Here is an 18,824-nt window from a genome sequence, read left to right on the forward strand (position 1 = left end):
GATTTGTGATCCAATCACTAAATCAAGTCCCTCTTGGGCCAATGAGAGAGTGGAGCCCCTTGTTCAAGGCCTGGAATCAGTACTTAAGAGAACAACCTCTCTACTAACCCTAAAAGTGGGTAGGAGCGAATTCCATCTTGCACCTTATGTCGCCAGCTATCTACCCGGTCTTACCCCTGAATTGGGAGGCTTATCGACTCGACGTTGTTAAGCCAACCCTCACTTATGAAAATCTAAGGATAATCCTGAATAAACAGAAGTTCATAGTTAGCTCAGGATTAAGGTCGAGTTACCTAGGTCATCGATTTGAAATAGTCAGTCTTAAACAGTAAACAACGTTATAAAGTAAGAGTGACTTATTTCTTCGTCCTGGTCTTATGCAAACTCATTGCATAGGATGTCCCTACTCGCATATCTCAACAAGAACGATTCTGGATCACATCATTTATACTAAATACAAAGTGGGCCGCATCTGATACTATTACGAGAATAAGGTACCCAATCTTATTCATATACTATAGATCGTTTTGGCTATTTACTCGAACTTGATCCATCTTTATGTCTCCACAGAAAGTCCAAATATTCATATAACAACTATGAATCTTAGTTTATTGGATTTAGTCTTTACAAGGTAATTTAGATATTCAATAATAGTTTTATTGAATAAACCTCAATAATATCTTTATTGTAAATAGAATATGTTTAATATTACAAACTGCAAGTTTTAGGATATACAACCCAACAAACTCCCACTTGGACTAAAACTCCAATGGACTTACATATATAGAAATATATACAATGTTGAGTAATGAAAGAATAAATACAATAAACTAGGACATCAGATACTCAGTATTTCTCCCATTTATCCTAGGTCTATCTATCTCGTAGTCCTAGTCCCACTAGGAACTACCGTGCGCTACCGTGCGTCAACCGCCTCAGAGCACTGCGGCACCGCTATACAAAATGCACTTGACAACCTTGATCTTGCATCGAAATCCCCTGTTTTTCATCCAATCCTCAACAACTCTTGCCAAATTAAGACCTAGACTTTACAGACTCGATAGCAGTAAAATAAACACCTAAAAACAATGGGCCCTTTGAAACTTTAATCAAAATTAAAGCAATTAAACCTAAAGTGCCAAGATTTGAAAACGCCCAATTACAAAACCCACATTAATAATGCAGTAGCATTCAACACAATCATATTGCAAAATGTAAAATCCCACATAATCTCTGATTCTTGAATCAAATTGGGACATTAAAATCGTAGAACCTGGCTCTGATACCAATTGAAGGGATTGAATCCTAAGCGGAAGCATGTAAACGTCATACGATTTCAATCCCAATTCAATACAAAACAGAAAATGCAAAGAAGAAAAAGTAAAACTATTTTACAGGATAAATTCATAAAATTCAGCATGCTTAAAGAAGAGAAAATTAAGAGAAGACTACTCACCCTTGAAGAATTACGATCTTCTCGAATCTCTACTCCTTATCTCACGAACGGTCACGTTTCCGACCTCACCTTCACGAATGCAGCAACTGATGGAATGTACAAGTATACAGCGAAAGCAATCATAATCAATAAGTATTCTAATTACATTTAATTTGAGTTTCAAAGCATGCATGAAAAACAATTTCAAAGAGAAGGGTTTCAAGAACACAATACCTTTGATGAAATCCACGAAATTGAGATGCAACTCGATAGTAGACCACCAAGAGTGTCTTTTCTACTGTTCTCCAACTTGGATTTGAGAAGTGGAACTCATAATTGAAGGGAATTGAGTGAGAAAACAAAGAGGGTTTTTAGAGAAAGAGGAGAGTTTCTCCAGAATTTCACAAATTCAACATGTCTCTCTTACTTCAATTCAAAAATTGAAGCTTTTATGCAAGTATTACATGCAGACACTAAATATCATTGATTGACACTTCAATCAAGCTATATTGAGTGGGAAAGGAGTTCAAATTTGAGTAAACCTTCTAAGAAACTCAAAATGTAGATTTCTCAACTATCTCAAAAATAATTTTCAATTCTTAATTGATTTAATTTAAAAAATTAATCAAATACAAAATTGAATTTCTAAAAATTGAATTTAAAATTGAAAAGTAATTTGATTTTAATTAATTAAATAATAATTTAATATCAAATATTAAATTAATCAAAAACCTAATTTTAAACATTAATCTTATTCATATAATTAATATTTAAATCAATATTTAAATATTTTAAACTCTCCAATTACGTTTAATTTTGATAAATTAAACGTTAATGATATCAAATTCAAATATTACTATAGACCGTTTTGGCTATTTACTCGAACTTGATCCATCTTTGTGCCGTCACATAAAGTTCAAGTATTCATATAATAGCCATGAATCTTAATTTATTGGATTCAATCTTTACAAGTGAAATTTACATGTTCAATAACAATTTTATTGAATAACATCTTTATTGATAATAGAAAATGTTTAACATTACAAACTACAAGTTTTATGACATACAACTCATCAAACTCCCAGTTGGATTAAAACTTCAGTGGATTTTACATATATACTAATATATGTACAATGATGAGTAATGAGAGAATAAATACAATAAACTAGAGCATCAGATACCCAGTAGCAACCATAGTAACTCGATCTCAATAGAATTGGATCTCCTTTCGGCCACCACTACAAGGGCTTCCTCGTTATCCTCAAGGATGAGAATCAAAGCGAAGTTGTGGGCTCGCTTTGATTAATTTTAGGAGAAATGGATGAGAAGTTCTGTGAGAGAAATTGGCCATATAGTTTTCATAGAGAGCTTTTTCCCCTGAGAGAAAACGTAGGAGGAAGAAAATGAACTTCTTTGTCAAACATGAACTGCATTCACGTAAAAAAAATGGGGTAGAGAGATTAATGGGGAGGAAGTTATAAAAATAAGTTCCTCCATAATTATTTAAAAAAACAAAAAATTAAATAAATAATATTTCGAATTTTAAATAAAATAAAATATATAATAATTAACTTTATTATATATTAATAAAACTATATGTTATATCCCTTATAATATATAATCTATCGTTTATATTATATCACATATATTATAACCCGTAGTTTATTAATCTCTCATATAACTTATAGAATTAGTATGAATCACATTCTATTAATCTTAACCTATAGTTTTGTATGAATCATATTCATATAATTAACATTTGAATCATATTCAAATATTTCTTTCTCCAATCAAACTTTGTATTATAATGTGTATACATTATATTAATTATATCGTATATGATTCATATAATTAATATTTGAATCATATTCACATATTTATTCCTGTCACTAAAACTTATAATGTATCATATACATTATATTGATTAGATTTTATATAATCAATTCTCTTTAATTAATCTGTACAATTCATATTAAACCTATAATGTATCATATACACTATGTTAATTATATCTCATATAACTAATTAATTTCCTTTAATTAATTTGAACAATTCAAACGAATTCAAAATTAATTCGATTCTCACTAATCCTAATTGAGCTAACAAGGAGACCTTAGATTGAAGCTTCAATAGTACTTAATTAATTAATTAAACTCATTAATTAAATTAATCAACCTCCATTAACTGTCAGTCATTCCATTAAAGATTGATAGTTGCACTCTTCACACTATAGATATATTTTTATGTCCATTGAATATAACTAATCAATAATGTATTGACGTTAATTGCTCGTAAATATAGCTGAGCCAAAATTACCGTTTTGCCCCATGTAGTTACCTCTAACTCCATAAATACCACTGATCCTCTAATGAACAATCAGTTATAGTCCAACTATAACTTAACCTATCTTTGATTAGGAGATGGTGTGGCACCACAATGTTCAAGTTTTGGAATCAACCCTTAAGGGAGTAATTTCTCTACTTACCCTATCACCAGGGAATGGGTGAATTCTTTCTTGTATAGCTGTGTTCCCAGCTCCCCAATCAAACAAATCCCCAAAGTGGTAGCCATATTGAGTCAGCGAAACTAGCTACTCTCACCCATGTAAATCAAAAGATCGCCCTCATAGGTAGGAGTTCACAACTCACTAAGGATTCAAGTGAAGTCACCTATGATCATCTTGGTGAAATGTAAGTCTCTTCTAACAATGGTGTTATAAAGAGAGACTATTTATTTTGTGGTTCGATCTTATACAAACTCTTTGCATATGATACCCCTGCTCACATATCTTCACATGAATGATCAGAATCAAATCATTTGTAGCATATAACACTTGTAACAACAACAAAGCGGGTCTATTCATAGCGTCACCAGAATAAGGTACCCAATCTTATCCATCTACTACAGACCGTTCAGATTATCATTTAAACATGATTTATCTATATCATACATGTTTAAATTACATAAAATAACATGGGATCTTAGTTTATTGGATTGAATGTATGCACATAAAATAACAATTATTCTATTAATAACAATTTGTTTGCAAAGGTTTACAAACTACAATAATACAAGAGATTTAGGACACCAATCTCAACAGTGTATGATTGGTTAAAGTGAAATACATTCATTTTTAAAGAGAAAAAATTTACTACTAAATGAAATAAATGTGGAAATGCTCAATTTTCTTTCCTAAATGTCTCATTACAGTGGACAAATGAATATATATCATGCTGTGCAGTTAATTGTTGATCATTAAAAGTTTAATTACAAAGCTTGATGGACAATTTACAAAATAGTATAATTTGGACTAACTAACGAAACTCACCATTATTTAACATAAATTGGTTAGAGTGAAAGATGACATTACAAATCATATCTTGTTGATGCTAAATTTTGGATAAGGAAAACACATCTGACCTTCATGTGACACTATTAATGAATTTGTTTGAAGGAGAGAAGAACGTGACCTACATAAGAGAAAATCTGCACAACGGTGTACTTGCCAAATATCCTAATACTTAAGTTAGAGGTGAAAAAGTGTGGAAGCTAGAGAGTTTGAGATAAAACTCAAGTGTGGTGCTTGCCACAAACTAACATTCTCTCATAGGCCCATTTTGGACGTAGGGTGTATTTGATGTTCAAACTTTGTTATTTTATCGACCTTGTCGCTTTTATTCTTATTCTTATTTATTTATTTTTAATTATTCACTTTCAATCCAAAATCACCTCTGACAAATTTGAACAACAATTTGACGATAAAATTTATTATAATTATTTGTAATATTTTTCTTTGTGTTTGAAATTGTATGAAATGTTGTAAACTCTTTGTAATGGTTTTATATTTGTTTAAAATTCATTTTATAATATTTTATTATATTATGTGTAATAAATTTTATTTCACTAAAAAAATAAATTATTTATTAAACATATTGGTTTAGGATGATAAAAGTATTTAAATCAATATAAAATAGCCCTTGATTGACACAAATATTTTAACTTTGGATAAAATTAATATCAAGATTTTCTAATTAAAAAAAGTGAGTATGATAAATGTTTTTAAACAGACACAAAATAGTCAGATTACATGTCCATATATTACAAATTAGTATGATAAAAGTTTGAATTGGATATTAAGATTTTTTAATTTAAAAGGATAGTATGAGTTATAAAATCGAAAGTAATATATAATTAATATCAAACACGTGTACTATGAAAATAAAAAAAAATTCTTAAAAAATCTAAAATAGCAATTTAAAAAAAAAAAAAGAAGCAAAGTCCAACTCAACCCTATAATCCAAACATATGTATCTGAAACCACAAACCTAACCTCCCGAACACAAACGTCAACATTCACAGTAATCTTGATTCCAAATAACATAAACTTTATCGTAATCAGATTCCTTGTAATTTTGATTCCACACTAACAAACAATGGCATCGTCTAAATAAAAATATGTTAAAAATTTAAATATGTTATTATTGAATAAATTTCAATAATTTATCAAAATTAAATAAGCATAACTCAACTGTAAATATAAATTTATTATCGACCAAAGGTTCGGGACTCAAATCTTCCTATCCCTTCCCTACTAAATAAAATAATTAGTTTAAACACGTTTCTTTTAGCATAATTCACGTGTTTAAAACTTCATTTTCTTTCCGAATAAATTAAGAGATTTAAAGTAATTTTTCAAAAAATTACTTACACTCCAAAGAAAAACTCCGTTGTTTTTTAACAACTTGACACCTCAAATTCCCCGTGACTTCAAACTCTAAATAAAAAAAATATTAAATAAAAAAATAAAAAAAAACTATGTCGGTTTTAAATTTATGCTAAATAATTAATTTAAAAAATCCATGTAGAGTTTTATAGACCGTCTAAAATATAATAAATATATAAAATATTACATAAGAAATTAAGATTGTAATTTGTCTTTTAAATAATGAAATACTTGGAAATTACTTTTATATATGAATATATATTCATAACTTTTAAAAAATAAATAATATCATTCACTCCGGTCCCATTTGGTAATCATTTAATTTTTTATTTTTTAGAAAATTAAACCTATATCATCCATATTTCTTATAATAATTTACATTTTTTTTAAATACAATGGTTGAATTTTTAGCTAAATTTAAAAAAGAACGACTTTTTTAAAAGAAACTTTTTTTGTTCTCTAAATCTGGTTTGATTTTTTAAACCATTGATGAAAAGTAGATAATAAAGGAATAAATTTGATGATAAAAATAGTGTCCATACACTCAATTTTCAAAACAAAAATAATATGATTATTAAACGGACCACAAATTTTATTTTACATATTTTTAAGAAGGTTGCTTTAAAGAACATCCTTTTATTAATATATTAGATGTTGGATGGAAGACCTTCAAAGTTGTCAAAGTCTCCTCTATGTTTACTCCATATGCATGATTCTTCTCACTTAAGAAATTGATTGATTCTCTTGAACATTAAGAAATACATGAAACTCATCTCCACATTTATCTTTCCATAATTAATTTTTTTTTACAAATATATTTTCTTTTTGCATCAAAATGTTTTTATGTAATATTGTAGTTTTTTCCTTTTTCAACAATATAATATGTAGTATTAGGGAGAGAATAAAAGAAGGCTAACTTTTTTTTAAAAAAAATGATACTAATAGTATATATTTTTTTAAAAATTGAGAGAAAAACGAGACACAATGAAACATGAATATCAAGAAAATATAATATAATAAATAAAATAAAATAAAGGAAATCATGAAATTTCTCTTCGATTTTATCTCCAATGTGCGTCCCTACAAAATCCACAAATGACCACTATTTATAGGAACTTTGGTAAATGGGATGTGAAATTATATGGACAATAAGCATATATAGATAAAGACACGCGATCAATATGCACTGATACACATGGAGAAAGGAGAAAAACAAATCTAGTACTACAGTAATATATACTACCCTCATTTATCATTTGGGCACGTCACTAAATGATTTATTAATTTATTATTCATTTATTATGGGGAGCACATATAATTTTTAATTTCTATTTTTGTGGCATAATGAATGAAAATTTTCCATACTATCGTAGTACTATAAATTTTATAAGAGAAAGTGGGATAAGATACCTCTTTTAAGACACTAAGCATTAAGCATCTATTCTATAATCTATTCTATAATATATATAATAAAATTGATTTTTTTTTTCATGTGCTTCTTTTTAGTCTACAAAGCTTTTGAACTAATTTAGACGTGCTTTAAAAAAATTAATTTTTCTAAAAAGTTAAAATTTTTGAGAAATCGGTTATTAATAAGGGGATTTTCAAAAATAGAAAAATAAGGAAAACTATTTACACAAAATTTTAATTTTATTTGATGGAGGCCAGATAGAAATTGATAGAAATCTATCAAGATGCTAATAGAAGTCTACTAATGTCTATTAATATATTTTTTTTCTATTTTATAAATAGTTTGATGTTTTTTTTATTTGTGAAATTTTCTCTTTTAATAATAGATACTTTAATTTTCTTTTATAAGTTTTTCTTTTGAAAACATTTTTTTCCCATAAAATGACAAATGACTTCAAATAATTTATGTCTTTCCAAACAATGTTTTTTTAAAGAACAAACAAAATGTTTGTGAAAATAATACTCAAAATATGATTTTGTTCAATTTAGACTTTTGTATCTAACATTTTTTTAATTATAACTTGGTAAATGATATGATTGATTGATGATAAACTTAAATTTTATAAGATAAAAATGTAATTTAAGAAAAAAAATTATATTTTCTTCTCAAAATTTATAAGATTGTTTTTTTTTTACACAAAAATACCTCATATTATTAAAACTCTAGGGCAAAATTAGAGTAAACATCCTTATGATCCAAATCATGAAATATGGTTGTAAAATCCACCTACCAATCACAATTCAACGACTCTTTGTTAGCCAATTTTACAACATGTTTAGCATTATATAAATTAAATTTGGAAGCGTTTGAGACACCGAGTTGATTATTATAATCCTATGTTATTATAATTAGATTATAATAGTGTGTGTTTGGGTATAAATTATTTTAATTTTGGTTAAAAAAGTATATGTTTGAGGTGTAAACTATTTTAATTTAAAAAGAAAATAGTAAATATTGTAGTAAATAATAAAAAAAATGATGAAAGTAAAATAGTAAAAATTGTATCGATTATATATATATATATATATATATATATATATATATATATATATAATTAAAATCAATGTTGATTATTTTTATTTAAATGTTATATTTTGTAAATATTTTTTTAAGAAAAAATATCCTCTACATTTATAATTGTACCTTTTTTACTACTGGATAAAGCATTTAATAATAATAATATAAATATTCAAGATTGGAGGCTCAAACATCACAAAGAATCATTGACTCCATTATTTTTCTTCTGCCAAGTGGCTCTTCAAATTTATGACGTTGTAATTAATTGACAAGTTTTTTTTTTTAGGCCAACAACTTTCTTGCTTTTTTAATATTAAGAAAAATATCTGGCTCTTTGAATAATGCAGTCTAATGACAATAAATTTAGAGAAATTTGGTTGGAAAATAATTCAAAAATTTTTTTAAAAAAATTGTCACATCGTGCATTCCAAAGGAAAAATTAGAAAAATATTGTGGTTTTTAAAAATATTTAGGAAAATGTTGTTGTTTCAAAACAATTTAGAAAAATATTGTTATTTTTTTAAAAAAAATTCAATATGTCAAGTTTTCAAAACTCTAACAATTGCCGAATATTGAATACTCGACTTCCTTCTTCCATTTTATTATTTTAATCTTCCACCTCCCTTTTTTATTTTATTATTTATTATATTCCACCTCACTCTCACTTTGTTATTATTTTTTATCATAATTTTCTTAACTTAACTCTAGGAAATATCATATAAAATAATATCTCATTCATGTTTTCTTCTATAATTTAAAAATAATAAAGTGTAAATTAAAATATTCATATCAATACAGTATCTCATTTATATAAAAGTAATTAAAAAAAATCAATGTGTCCCACAAGGCGAACGTCATTGATTTCAAACTGGTTGTGGTCGTCAACTTCGAACTTGAGGCTGCTCCGGTACCTCTGCAGGCGCTTCATAATATAGATATTCATTAGGCTCTCCACGACCGCAACCATGTTCATGCACGTATGAAGACGATGGACCAACCTCTAAGTCATAATATCTTGAACCAAATGCTGGCATCATCATCATCGGACTGACATAATCAGTTTGACTCTACGTCTACATCATAAGGGACAATTCTTCCATATTGTGGGTAACCTCATTGAACTCATCTTCTTCTTCTCGAATGGGCCCTCTACGTCTAAGAACTAGTGGAGGAACAATAGATATATCGTAATGTAATGTATCTCCTCCATTTTGCTCTGGTTGTCACTGCGTATAGCAATAACCTGGTTCGGATCATTCGCAACATCACAGAGTTTACTGTTGTTCGATCTCTATGAATTATAAAATAATTAGACAATATTTAAAATAAATTTAAATTAAAAATAATTAAATAATATTAATTTATTTACTAGATGACCCACAACTGCTTCTGAACGAGTAACGTAACGTCTTGTGATATTATTATACCAGTTGATCTAGTTTTGAGTGACATCCTGCCAGACAACCCAATTGAAACCCCACTATAATAAAACTTGCACGATAGTGCCATCACACTACCAAATGTGCAACTTTTTTCAGATCAATCTCCAGTTCTTAAGTCAATGTCATGCAGTAGGGGTTCAATATTACAAGGCGATGGGACATCCTACTGAAAACCGAATTGTCTCATCACCAAGATGCCACTCACCGATGTGAAAATATATGAGAGGACTTATCGTCCGCCATATGTTTTGACATTTATACAGAAATTAGACAAAGTGTGCATAACAAGTTTGTAAGGCTCCTAATTAATCTGAAACACAAAATATGATATTGAAAATATTAAAGACAAATACAATAAAAATTTGTATAAAAAAAACCAATTTGATTCAGTATTAATGTACCTGATAATTTAGATTCTAAATTAACTAGATCAGTCATATATAAAAACTAAATTGAATTGAAATAAATACCGAGAACCGTAGGCTCGTCCAGCTAACTGAGTCGTATTCTCGAATTCCATCTTGTATATTCATATCCAAATCGTTGAATGTATCTAAAGGTAACTCGCGTTTATGACCATCAAAATCCTAACTATTCAAATTCATCGTTCATTTTTGTTCTAAAATCTGATTGTTAGCCACCATATCTCATTATCACATGGTGATGTAACTAATTCCGGATCAGGATCAATACATTGAGTTGAATCTTCAAACTGACTAAATGGTGCATTCAAGTTTATATCTAACCGTATCCTGCTTGCATTTACATGCAAATGCACTAAATTCGGGAGTGGCATCGCAATTGAGAACATCAAGTTCATAGCTTGTTCATTCGGAATAGGGAATGACATAAACATTATTGATCCTGATGGTGCTAGATTAGGACGTCTATATATTTTTTCTAACTGATTTGTTTTCGTATCTATTTCACAGTTCACAATTATGCTAAAACTCCCACATAGTGATTGGTCATAATCAACTTTATCAATACCATCAATCATATTACCATTTGTAAACAACATAAATCTCTAATATTTGTCCTGTCATTTTCTAAAAAAAAAAAAAAAAAACTTAGTTTGAACATTAAAATTGTTAAAAACTAGAAGAATCGAATAAAAAAACCTTTTATACTAAAAAAAACTTTAAACTTTAAATTAATACTAAACTTTTTCAAACTATTTTTCCAAAGTTAATACTAAAAAAATCAAATATCATAAGAAATATATTTAAAAAACCACAATAATTTTGTATTAAACTAAAAATACTAAAGTTTTTAAATTATAAACATCAACTTTTTAAATATAACAACAAACTAAACATTTTAAACTATTTTTTCAAAGTTAATACTAAAAAATCAAATATATATGAAATATATTTTTAAAAAATCACAATAATTTTGTATTAAACTAAAAATACTAAAGTTTTTAAATTATAAACATCAACTTTTTAAACATAACAACTAAACTTTTTAAACTATTTTTTCAAAGTTAATACTAAAAAAATCAAAGATTATAAGAAATATATTTAAAAGAATCACAATAATTTTTGTATTAAATTAAAATACTAATGTTTTTAAACTATTAACATCAACTTTTTAAACATAACAACAAACTAAAATTTTAAACTATTTTTTCAAAGTTAATACTAAAGAAATTAAATATTATAAGAATATATTAAAAAAATCACAATAATTTTGTATTAAACTAAAAATACTAAAGTTTTTAAATTATAAACATCAACTTTTAAACATAACAACAAACTAAACTTTTTAAACTATTTTTTCAAAGTTAATACTAAAGAAATTAAATATCATAAGAAATATATTAAAAAATCACAATAATTTTGTATTAAACTAAAAATACTAAAGTTTTTAAATTATAAACATCAACTTTTTAAACATAACAACAAACTAAACTTTTTAAACTATTTTTTCAAAGTTAATACTAAAAAAATCAAATATCATAGGAAATATATTTTAAAAAAATCACAATAATTTTGTATTAAACTAAAAATACTAAAGTTATTAAACTATAAATATCAACTTTTTAAACATAACAACAAACTAAACTTTTTAAACTATTTTTTCAAAGTTAATACTAAAAAAATTAAATATCATAATAAATATATTAAAAAAACATAATAATTTTGTATTAAACTAAAAATACTAAAGTTTTTAAACTATAAACATCAACTTTTCATAACAATAAAATAAACTTTTTAAACTATAAACATCGCAGTTAGATAAAAACAAACAATAAAGTAGTAACTTTTTTTTCTTATTAAAAACAAACAAAATACTAAATTTGTTAACTAAAAAACAATATTAAAATATAGAATATCATATAACAACGACAAATAAACAAAATTACTTATTGATCTTCAACTAAAAAATAATATTAAAAAATTAATGTTAACATGGTAGACTAACATAAACATGATACATCTAAAATATTATTAAATTCAGCGTAATATAGATATATAACTAATATTAAAAAATCATTAACATCAATATAAGGAATAAAAATGATATATTTAGCATAAACAAATATTAAAAATAAAAAAACTACAAATAAACAAAAGTTAAAAGTCCAACTCATAAATTCGACCGTAGTTTTTTTTTTTTCCTTCAAAGTAACAATGTTCACCTTTTTTTTTAAAATTTGTTATCTCGCAACAATACAAAAAATACAATAATATTAGAATCTATGACTCATAAAAAAATAGTAATTTAATTGATCAGACATATACCTCTTTATGAATCTTTGTTTCCCGAGCAGCAATAAAAACTATTAAAAAATAATAATATAAGAACAAAAACAAAATTTATAATTATTCTTAAAAAATAGAAATTCAGTAGAGTGAATTAACAAACCAGTACAGTTTGTGATCACGGGAGAAGTGTGGGGACAATTTGTATGAAATGAAATGGAAGAAGAGAAATGGAAATGATAAAAAAAGGGAGGAAAAGGGTTTCTGATAAGTGAGAACGAAGAAGGCAGAGAGCATTCGAAAGTGTGATATGAGGATGGGAGGAGGGGGGTTTAAAAACCCATAGGTCGAGTGTTGAACACTCGACCCACAAGAAAGCTGTGGCTGGTGGGATGATTAAAGCTGCCCACATGAGAATCTCGGTCAGCATGCAGCAGTAGAGGCATGGGAAGGCAAGCGACAGGTCGATGGGAAAGGACCTTTTTTGAGAGTTGAATTTTCGACCTAATTGGAGGTCGAATGTTGAAGACCTGACAAGCATATAAGCATAGGCCGAATGGTCAACACTCGAAAAGCTCCATTGTTGAGCTTTTAACCTTCGATAAGTGCCTCGAAAATGAGAAACCACTACAAATCTCTAAATAGTTTTCAAACAACCATATTTCCCTAATTATTTTTCAAATCTACAATATTTCAATAAAAGGTCCCATTACAAATGCATAATATAATATACCTTGGGTTAAATTATACATAAATATCTTTCGACTTTAAGATACGTTTCAAATTATGTTCTTAAATTTCTTCTAAATATACGAATATATATTCATAGATCAAAAGCTTCATTTTTATTCTTGAAATTTGTTCTAAAGAATACTCTAAGCTTGAAGTTCTCTATATTATTTGTTAAATAAATGCTTCAAATTGTCGTGAAAGTTGATGTGTAAAAATTAAAAGCATATGATATATTTCTATACAATTATATAGGAGTTAAAGATTGTTTTACCATTTATTTCATCTAAAAAAAATATATCTCTAAAATCATTCACATTCAATTTTTAAGCATGAGTCATCATGTCAATTTGCCATGTAAATAATGTCATATATATCTTTCAATTTTTACATATCAATCATTGCATCAATTTTTAATCTTATTTTAACAAGAGAAAAAAAACTCTCTAAAAGTTTTTTTTTAAAAAAAAAAATTCAAATTTCAACATCATCGGTATAAATGAAAAATTCTAAATTCTAAAGGGGTCTTTTTAAATATAAAAAATATTTGAAAATATTTACATTCTGTAGTAAAAAATTCCAAAAGTACAAAGCACTTTTGGAACTTTTTGCTTTGGAACTTTTTGCTACACAGTGTAAATATTTTTTAGACTTTTCTATTTATAAGAATTTTCAAATTCTAAATGTATAATTAAAATATATGGGTAATTATATTGGGTAACACTTTTAGATATAATAATTAGTGTATAGCAACATTCTAAAGAATTGTAAATATGGCAAAATCTATGATAGACTCCTACCAACAATATAATTTATCAATCACTCGTAGACTTTGAAAATTTAATCTAAATTTTCCTAAATTTGTAAATTCTTTTGCATTGTGATATGCTAATATTTTGGGTTTGTTTACTATATTTGCAACTGTCCCTAAAAATAAACGCTAGTCATATATTCCTTTTAGTATTTTAATTATTATGGTACATGTATATATTTGTTGTTTAGAAAAAAAAAACAAATAATATGGTACATAAATGATTGTTATTTTGAAAAATGTCAAGGAAAAAACGTAAAAGTTTCTAATTTCAACCTATAATAAAAGAAATAGATCAATTTTTCATTTGAATTGTCTTTATGAAATTCACATAATTTGCCAACAAGAGCGTAGCTCAACTAGCATAGTGTACTATCAACCTTTAAATTTGAGGTTCAAGTTAATTTTATTGATTTTGTACTTTATTGAACATCAATTTAATTTAATTATTGTATGGTCTCAAAACCAACAAAATCGAATCTGACTTTTATTCTAACTTAATCAAAGTAAAATTCCGAACCACATATTTGAAGTTAAAGTAATAAATGAAGGAAAATTCTATCTAAATTTTTATGTTCTTAGTCCTTTCTAACACATTAAGGATAAACCAATGAACCCCTTTTGCATTACTTGCAATCCTCCATCTCCTTAGAAATCCTCCAACTTCACTTCTAATCCAAACTTCCCTATTAAAATTTTATCCCAAAATTTCCCTTTATATACCCATTTCTCTCATTTTCAATAATATCGACTATTTTCAAAATTATCTTCCACACATTCATTGACTAAAACAAGTGTTGTGGATTCGAGTTTATTGAGGTTTAACTCTTTTTCTCCTAAAACAAGTTAGTGTTCTTTTCTCTGTCTTATTATTGTCTTTTTTTCAGAAAAACAAAAAATAATTTTATTTTCAAAATAATATCAATTATTTCTTCGTTCTTTGATCATCCCATAATTAGCTAATATTTCATTAATTATTCACTTAAAAAATTGTTCTTTGACTGTTGAGAACCTGCCAAATCCAACCCCACCATGTTGAAGAAGCTCAAAAGAAATTTCAAAAAATTCAAAACCTTAACCAACAAGCGCTTCAACTACTCCTCCTCTTCTTCTTCTTCTTCATTCAAACGCTATAAATTCCCTTCACAATCTCCTCCTCTGTCACCACGTCCACCGCCGGAAATGTCGTCGCCGACGCAACCTTTCTGGCAATCACCGCCACCCGTTGCCGCCCTGTTTCCTCAAATCCAATCCACCGTTCTTCCCGACCCTTCAAAATTCTTCGCCCCTCATCTTCTTTCCTCTCCTCTTCCCACTAATTCCTTCTTCCAGAACTTCACCGTCAAAAATGGCGATCAGCCGGAATACTTTCATCCCTATTTGATTAAATCTTCCCTCTCCACTGTCTCGATTTCTTACCCTTCGATGTTCTTAAACTCCGCTTTTGGATATCAGGTTTTCAATGCCGATTGGACTGTCTCTGAAAATCCCTCCTCTGTTTCGCAAAAACCCCATATAATCTCTTCGTTTAGTGATCTTAGTCTCACTCTTGATATTCCCTCTGGTAATCTCCGATTCTTCCTCGTTCGAGGAAGCCCATTTATGACATTCGAGGTTTTTAACAATACCCCAATTTCAATCTCCACCATTCACGCGATTCTCTCGTTTTCCTCCAATAGTTCGTTGACGAAATTCACTGTCGCTCTTAACAACAATCAGACATGGCTGATTTACTCGTCATCGCCGATCAATTTGACACACAGTCTCTCGCAGATTACTTCCGGTGGATTTTCGGGCATCGTTCGAATCGCGGTTTTGCCGAATCCACATTGCGAAACGATCCTCGATCGGTTTTCTTCTTGTTACCCTGTTTCAGGCGAGGTGAATTTCAGAAACCCTTTCAGTTTGGAGTATAAATGGGAGAAGAATGGGTGGGGCAATTTGTTAATGCTCGCACACCCTCTTCATCTCCGTCTACTATCCGGTTATGATTCCGGCGCCGTTGTTCTTGATGATTTCAAGTACAAGAGTATCGACGGCGACCTCGTCGGCGTCGTCGGTGGTTCGTGGGTTTTGAAACCTGACCCCGTTTCAGTTACTTGGCATTCAATCAATGGCGTTGGAGAGGAATTTCAGAGTGAAATTATCAATGCGCTTGTGAAAGATGTTGAGGGCTTGAAATCTTCGCCCATTACAACAACATCATCTTATTTCTATGGGAAATCAATTGCAAGAGCTGCAAGGCTCGCATTGATTGCTGAGGAAGTGAATTTTCTGCAGGTGATTCCTGAAGTGAGGAAGTTCTTAAAAGGAGCTATTGAGCCATGGCTTCGTGGGACTTTTAATGGTAATGGGTTTCTTTATGATGGGAAATGGGGTGGCCTTATAACCCAACAAGGGTCTAATGATTCTGGTGCTGATTTTGGGTTTGGAGTTTATAATGATCATCATTATCATATTGGTTACTTTCTTTATGCTATTGCTGTGCTAGTGAAGATTGATCCAGCTTGGGGAAGAAAGTTTAAGACTCATGCTTACTCTTTAATGGCAGATTTCATGAACTTAAGTAGAAGATCTAACTCAATGTTCCCACGTTTGAGATGTTTTGATTTGTATAAACTACATTCTTGGGCTTCGGGGTTAACCGAGTTTGCGGATGGTCGGAATCAGGAGAGTACAAGTGAGGCTGTGAATGCTTATTACTCTGCAGCTTTGTTGGGTTTGGCTTATGGAGATACACATCTTGCTTCCATTGGATCAACACTAACAGCTTTGGAGATCAAGGCAGCTCAAACATGGTGGCAAATCAAGGAAGGGGATAATCTTTATGATGTTGATTTTGCAAGAGAAAATAAGGTTGTTGGAGTATTGTGGTCTAACAAAAGAGATAGTGGTTTGTGGTTTGCTCCTGCTGATTGGCGAGAATGCAGGCTTGGGATTCAGGTGCTGCCTTTACTACCCATCACTGAGATTTTGTTCTCTGATCCTGGCTTTGTCAAGGAGCTTGTGGATTGGACATTGCCTTCTTTGGGAAGGGAAGGAGTTGGGGAAGGATGGAAGGGATTTGCTTATGCTTTGCAGGGCGTTTATGATAAGGATGGGGCGGTGGAGAGGATTCAAAACTTGACGGGGTTCGACGATGGGAACTCGCTCTCTAACCTGTTGTGGTGGATTCATAGTAGAGGAGGAGGAGGAGGAGATGAGGGCGAAGGCCATGGTGGTGGATGGAAACATTGGTGGTTTAGTCATTAATCACTGCAACTGAACAGTGATCTCGGATTCGATATCTGCGACGTGAAATCAAGCCAAATCCATTTGAATAATCTGAAAATGAAACAATCTACAGACTTTATCTCATTCACTTTACACATAAAAATAGTTTTAGGCATTACTGGTGCTGGATTGCCTTACTTTTCAGATTCATTTGGTGCTGATTATTATATTGGAATTGAAGAATGAAGATGGCAGCTAGAGGAAGCAAATGCAGTGTGTTTCTTTCAAGCAAATTTATTGTGCAGTTCATTTTCTTTGCCAGGCTTATGTGTTTGAGCTTGATTCCTCTGTTGCTGTTTATGCCACTTATTGTGGATTTCATGTTGTTTTTATGTTTGATACAAATAAAAGGATTGTCTTCTTTTCTGGTTATGAAAATCAAAAGGGAAAAAGGGGAAAAAAAAGGAGAAGAACAATAGTTTATGTTTATACTTTTTGTTTGGCCGAGTCCATTCTTTTAAATGATTTGATATTGAATTCTTTATTTCTGTTACTGTTCAGATTCTTCCCTAGATCAAGTTTAGAACTTTTTGTTGGAAATTTGAGCTGAATGTTGTTAAATATTCTGTATATTTTTTTATTAGGCTTAAACACTACACTTTTTGACTTTGATTAATTTGGGTCTATTTGGCTAACTTTGGTTCCACTACTCTCAAATTCCTGTACTTTCAAGTTGGCTTATTTAAATCCTTAAACTTGAAACAAAAATTAAAATGGAGAAACTTAAATAGTCATAGATCAAAGTGAACATTTTCGAAGTATAGGGACAAAATGAACCAAAGTTAAAACATATGAGAATTAAAATAAACATTTTGAAAGTATAAATCAAGTCAAAAGTATATATCGCCAACATACATATAACTCGTACTCTTTTTAATCTAAGGTCCACTTGCCTAGAATTTAATATTTTAAGAATGTGTTTGGCCCAAGGAGTTTGGAAGTAGGAGTTTTGAACTCCACTCATTGTTACACCATGGGCCTCACTACTCTTTACAACTTCTCACATCATGAGTCTCACTACTAAAAAACATTAATTTTATATCTTATCAACTTCTTACACTATGGGTTCCAAAAGTTCACAACTCTTCGAACTTCATAGGATTAGGCAGATTGTTCGTGAGATTAGTTGAGTAGTACATATGTACTATTTTTTTCAAAGTAGGAGGCTCAAATTTGCGTACTCCACTTTTGATGTACCTCATATCATATTTATAC

General features: G+C 29.1%; 1 protein-coding gene across 1 annotated transcript; it reads left to right on the top strand.

Moving 5' to 3' along the window:
- Positions 1-15,088: 15,088 nt before the first annotated feature.
- LOC120080062 (glucan endo-1,3-beta-D-glucosidase-like) lies at positions 15,089-18,038 on the top strand. The gene has a single exon (XM_039034617.2). It carries the CDS (start codon positions 15,369-15,371, stop codon positions 17,586-17,588), a length of 2,220 nt encoding a protein of 739 aa, XP_038890545.1. The 5' UTR covers positions 15,089-15,368; the 3' UTR covers positions 17,589-18,038.
- The last annotated feature ends 786 nt before the right edge of the window (positions 18,039-18,824 follow it).

The sequence above is a fragment of the Benincasa hispida genome, chromosome 6 (assembly GCF_027475165.1).
Source record: "Benincasa hispida cultivar pf3 chromosome 6, pf3_genome.v1.1, whole genome shotgun sequence".
Classification (NCBI taxonomy): Eukaryota; Viridiplantae; Streptophyta; class Magnoliopsida; order Cucurbitales; family Cucurbitaceae; genus Benincasa; species Benincasa hispida.

Excerpts from the sequence above, each read along its gene's own strand:
- LOC120080062 (XM_039034617.2), top strand. The coding sequence starts at position 15,369 with ATGTTGAAGAAGCTCAAAAGAAATTTCAAAAAATTCAAAACCTTAACC.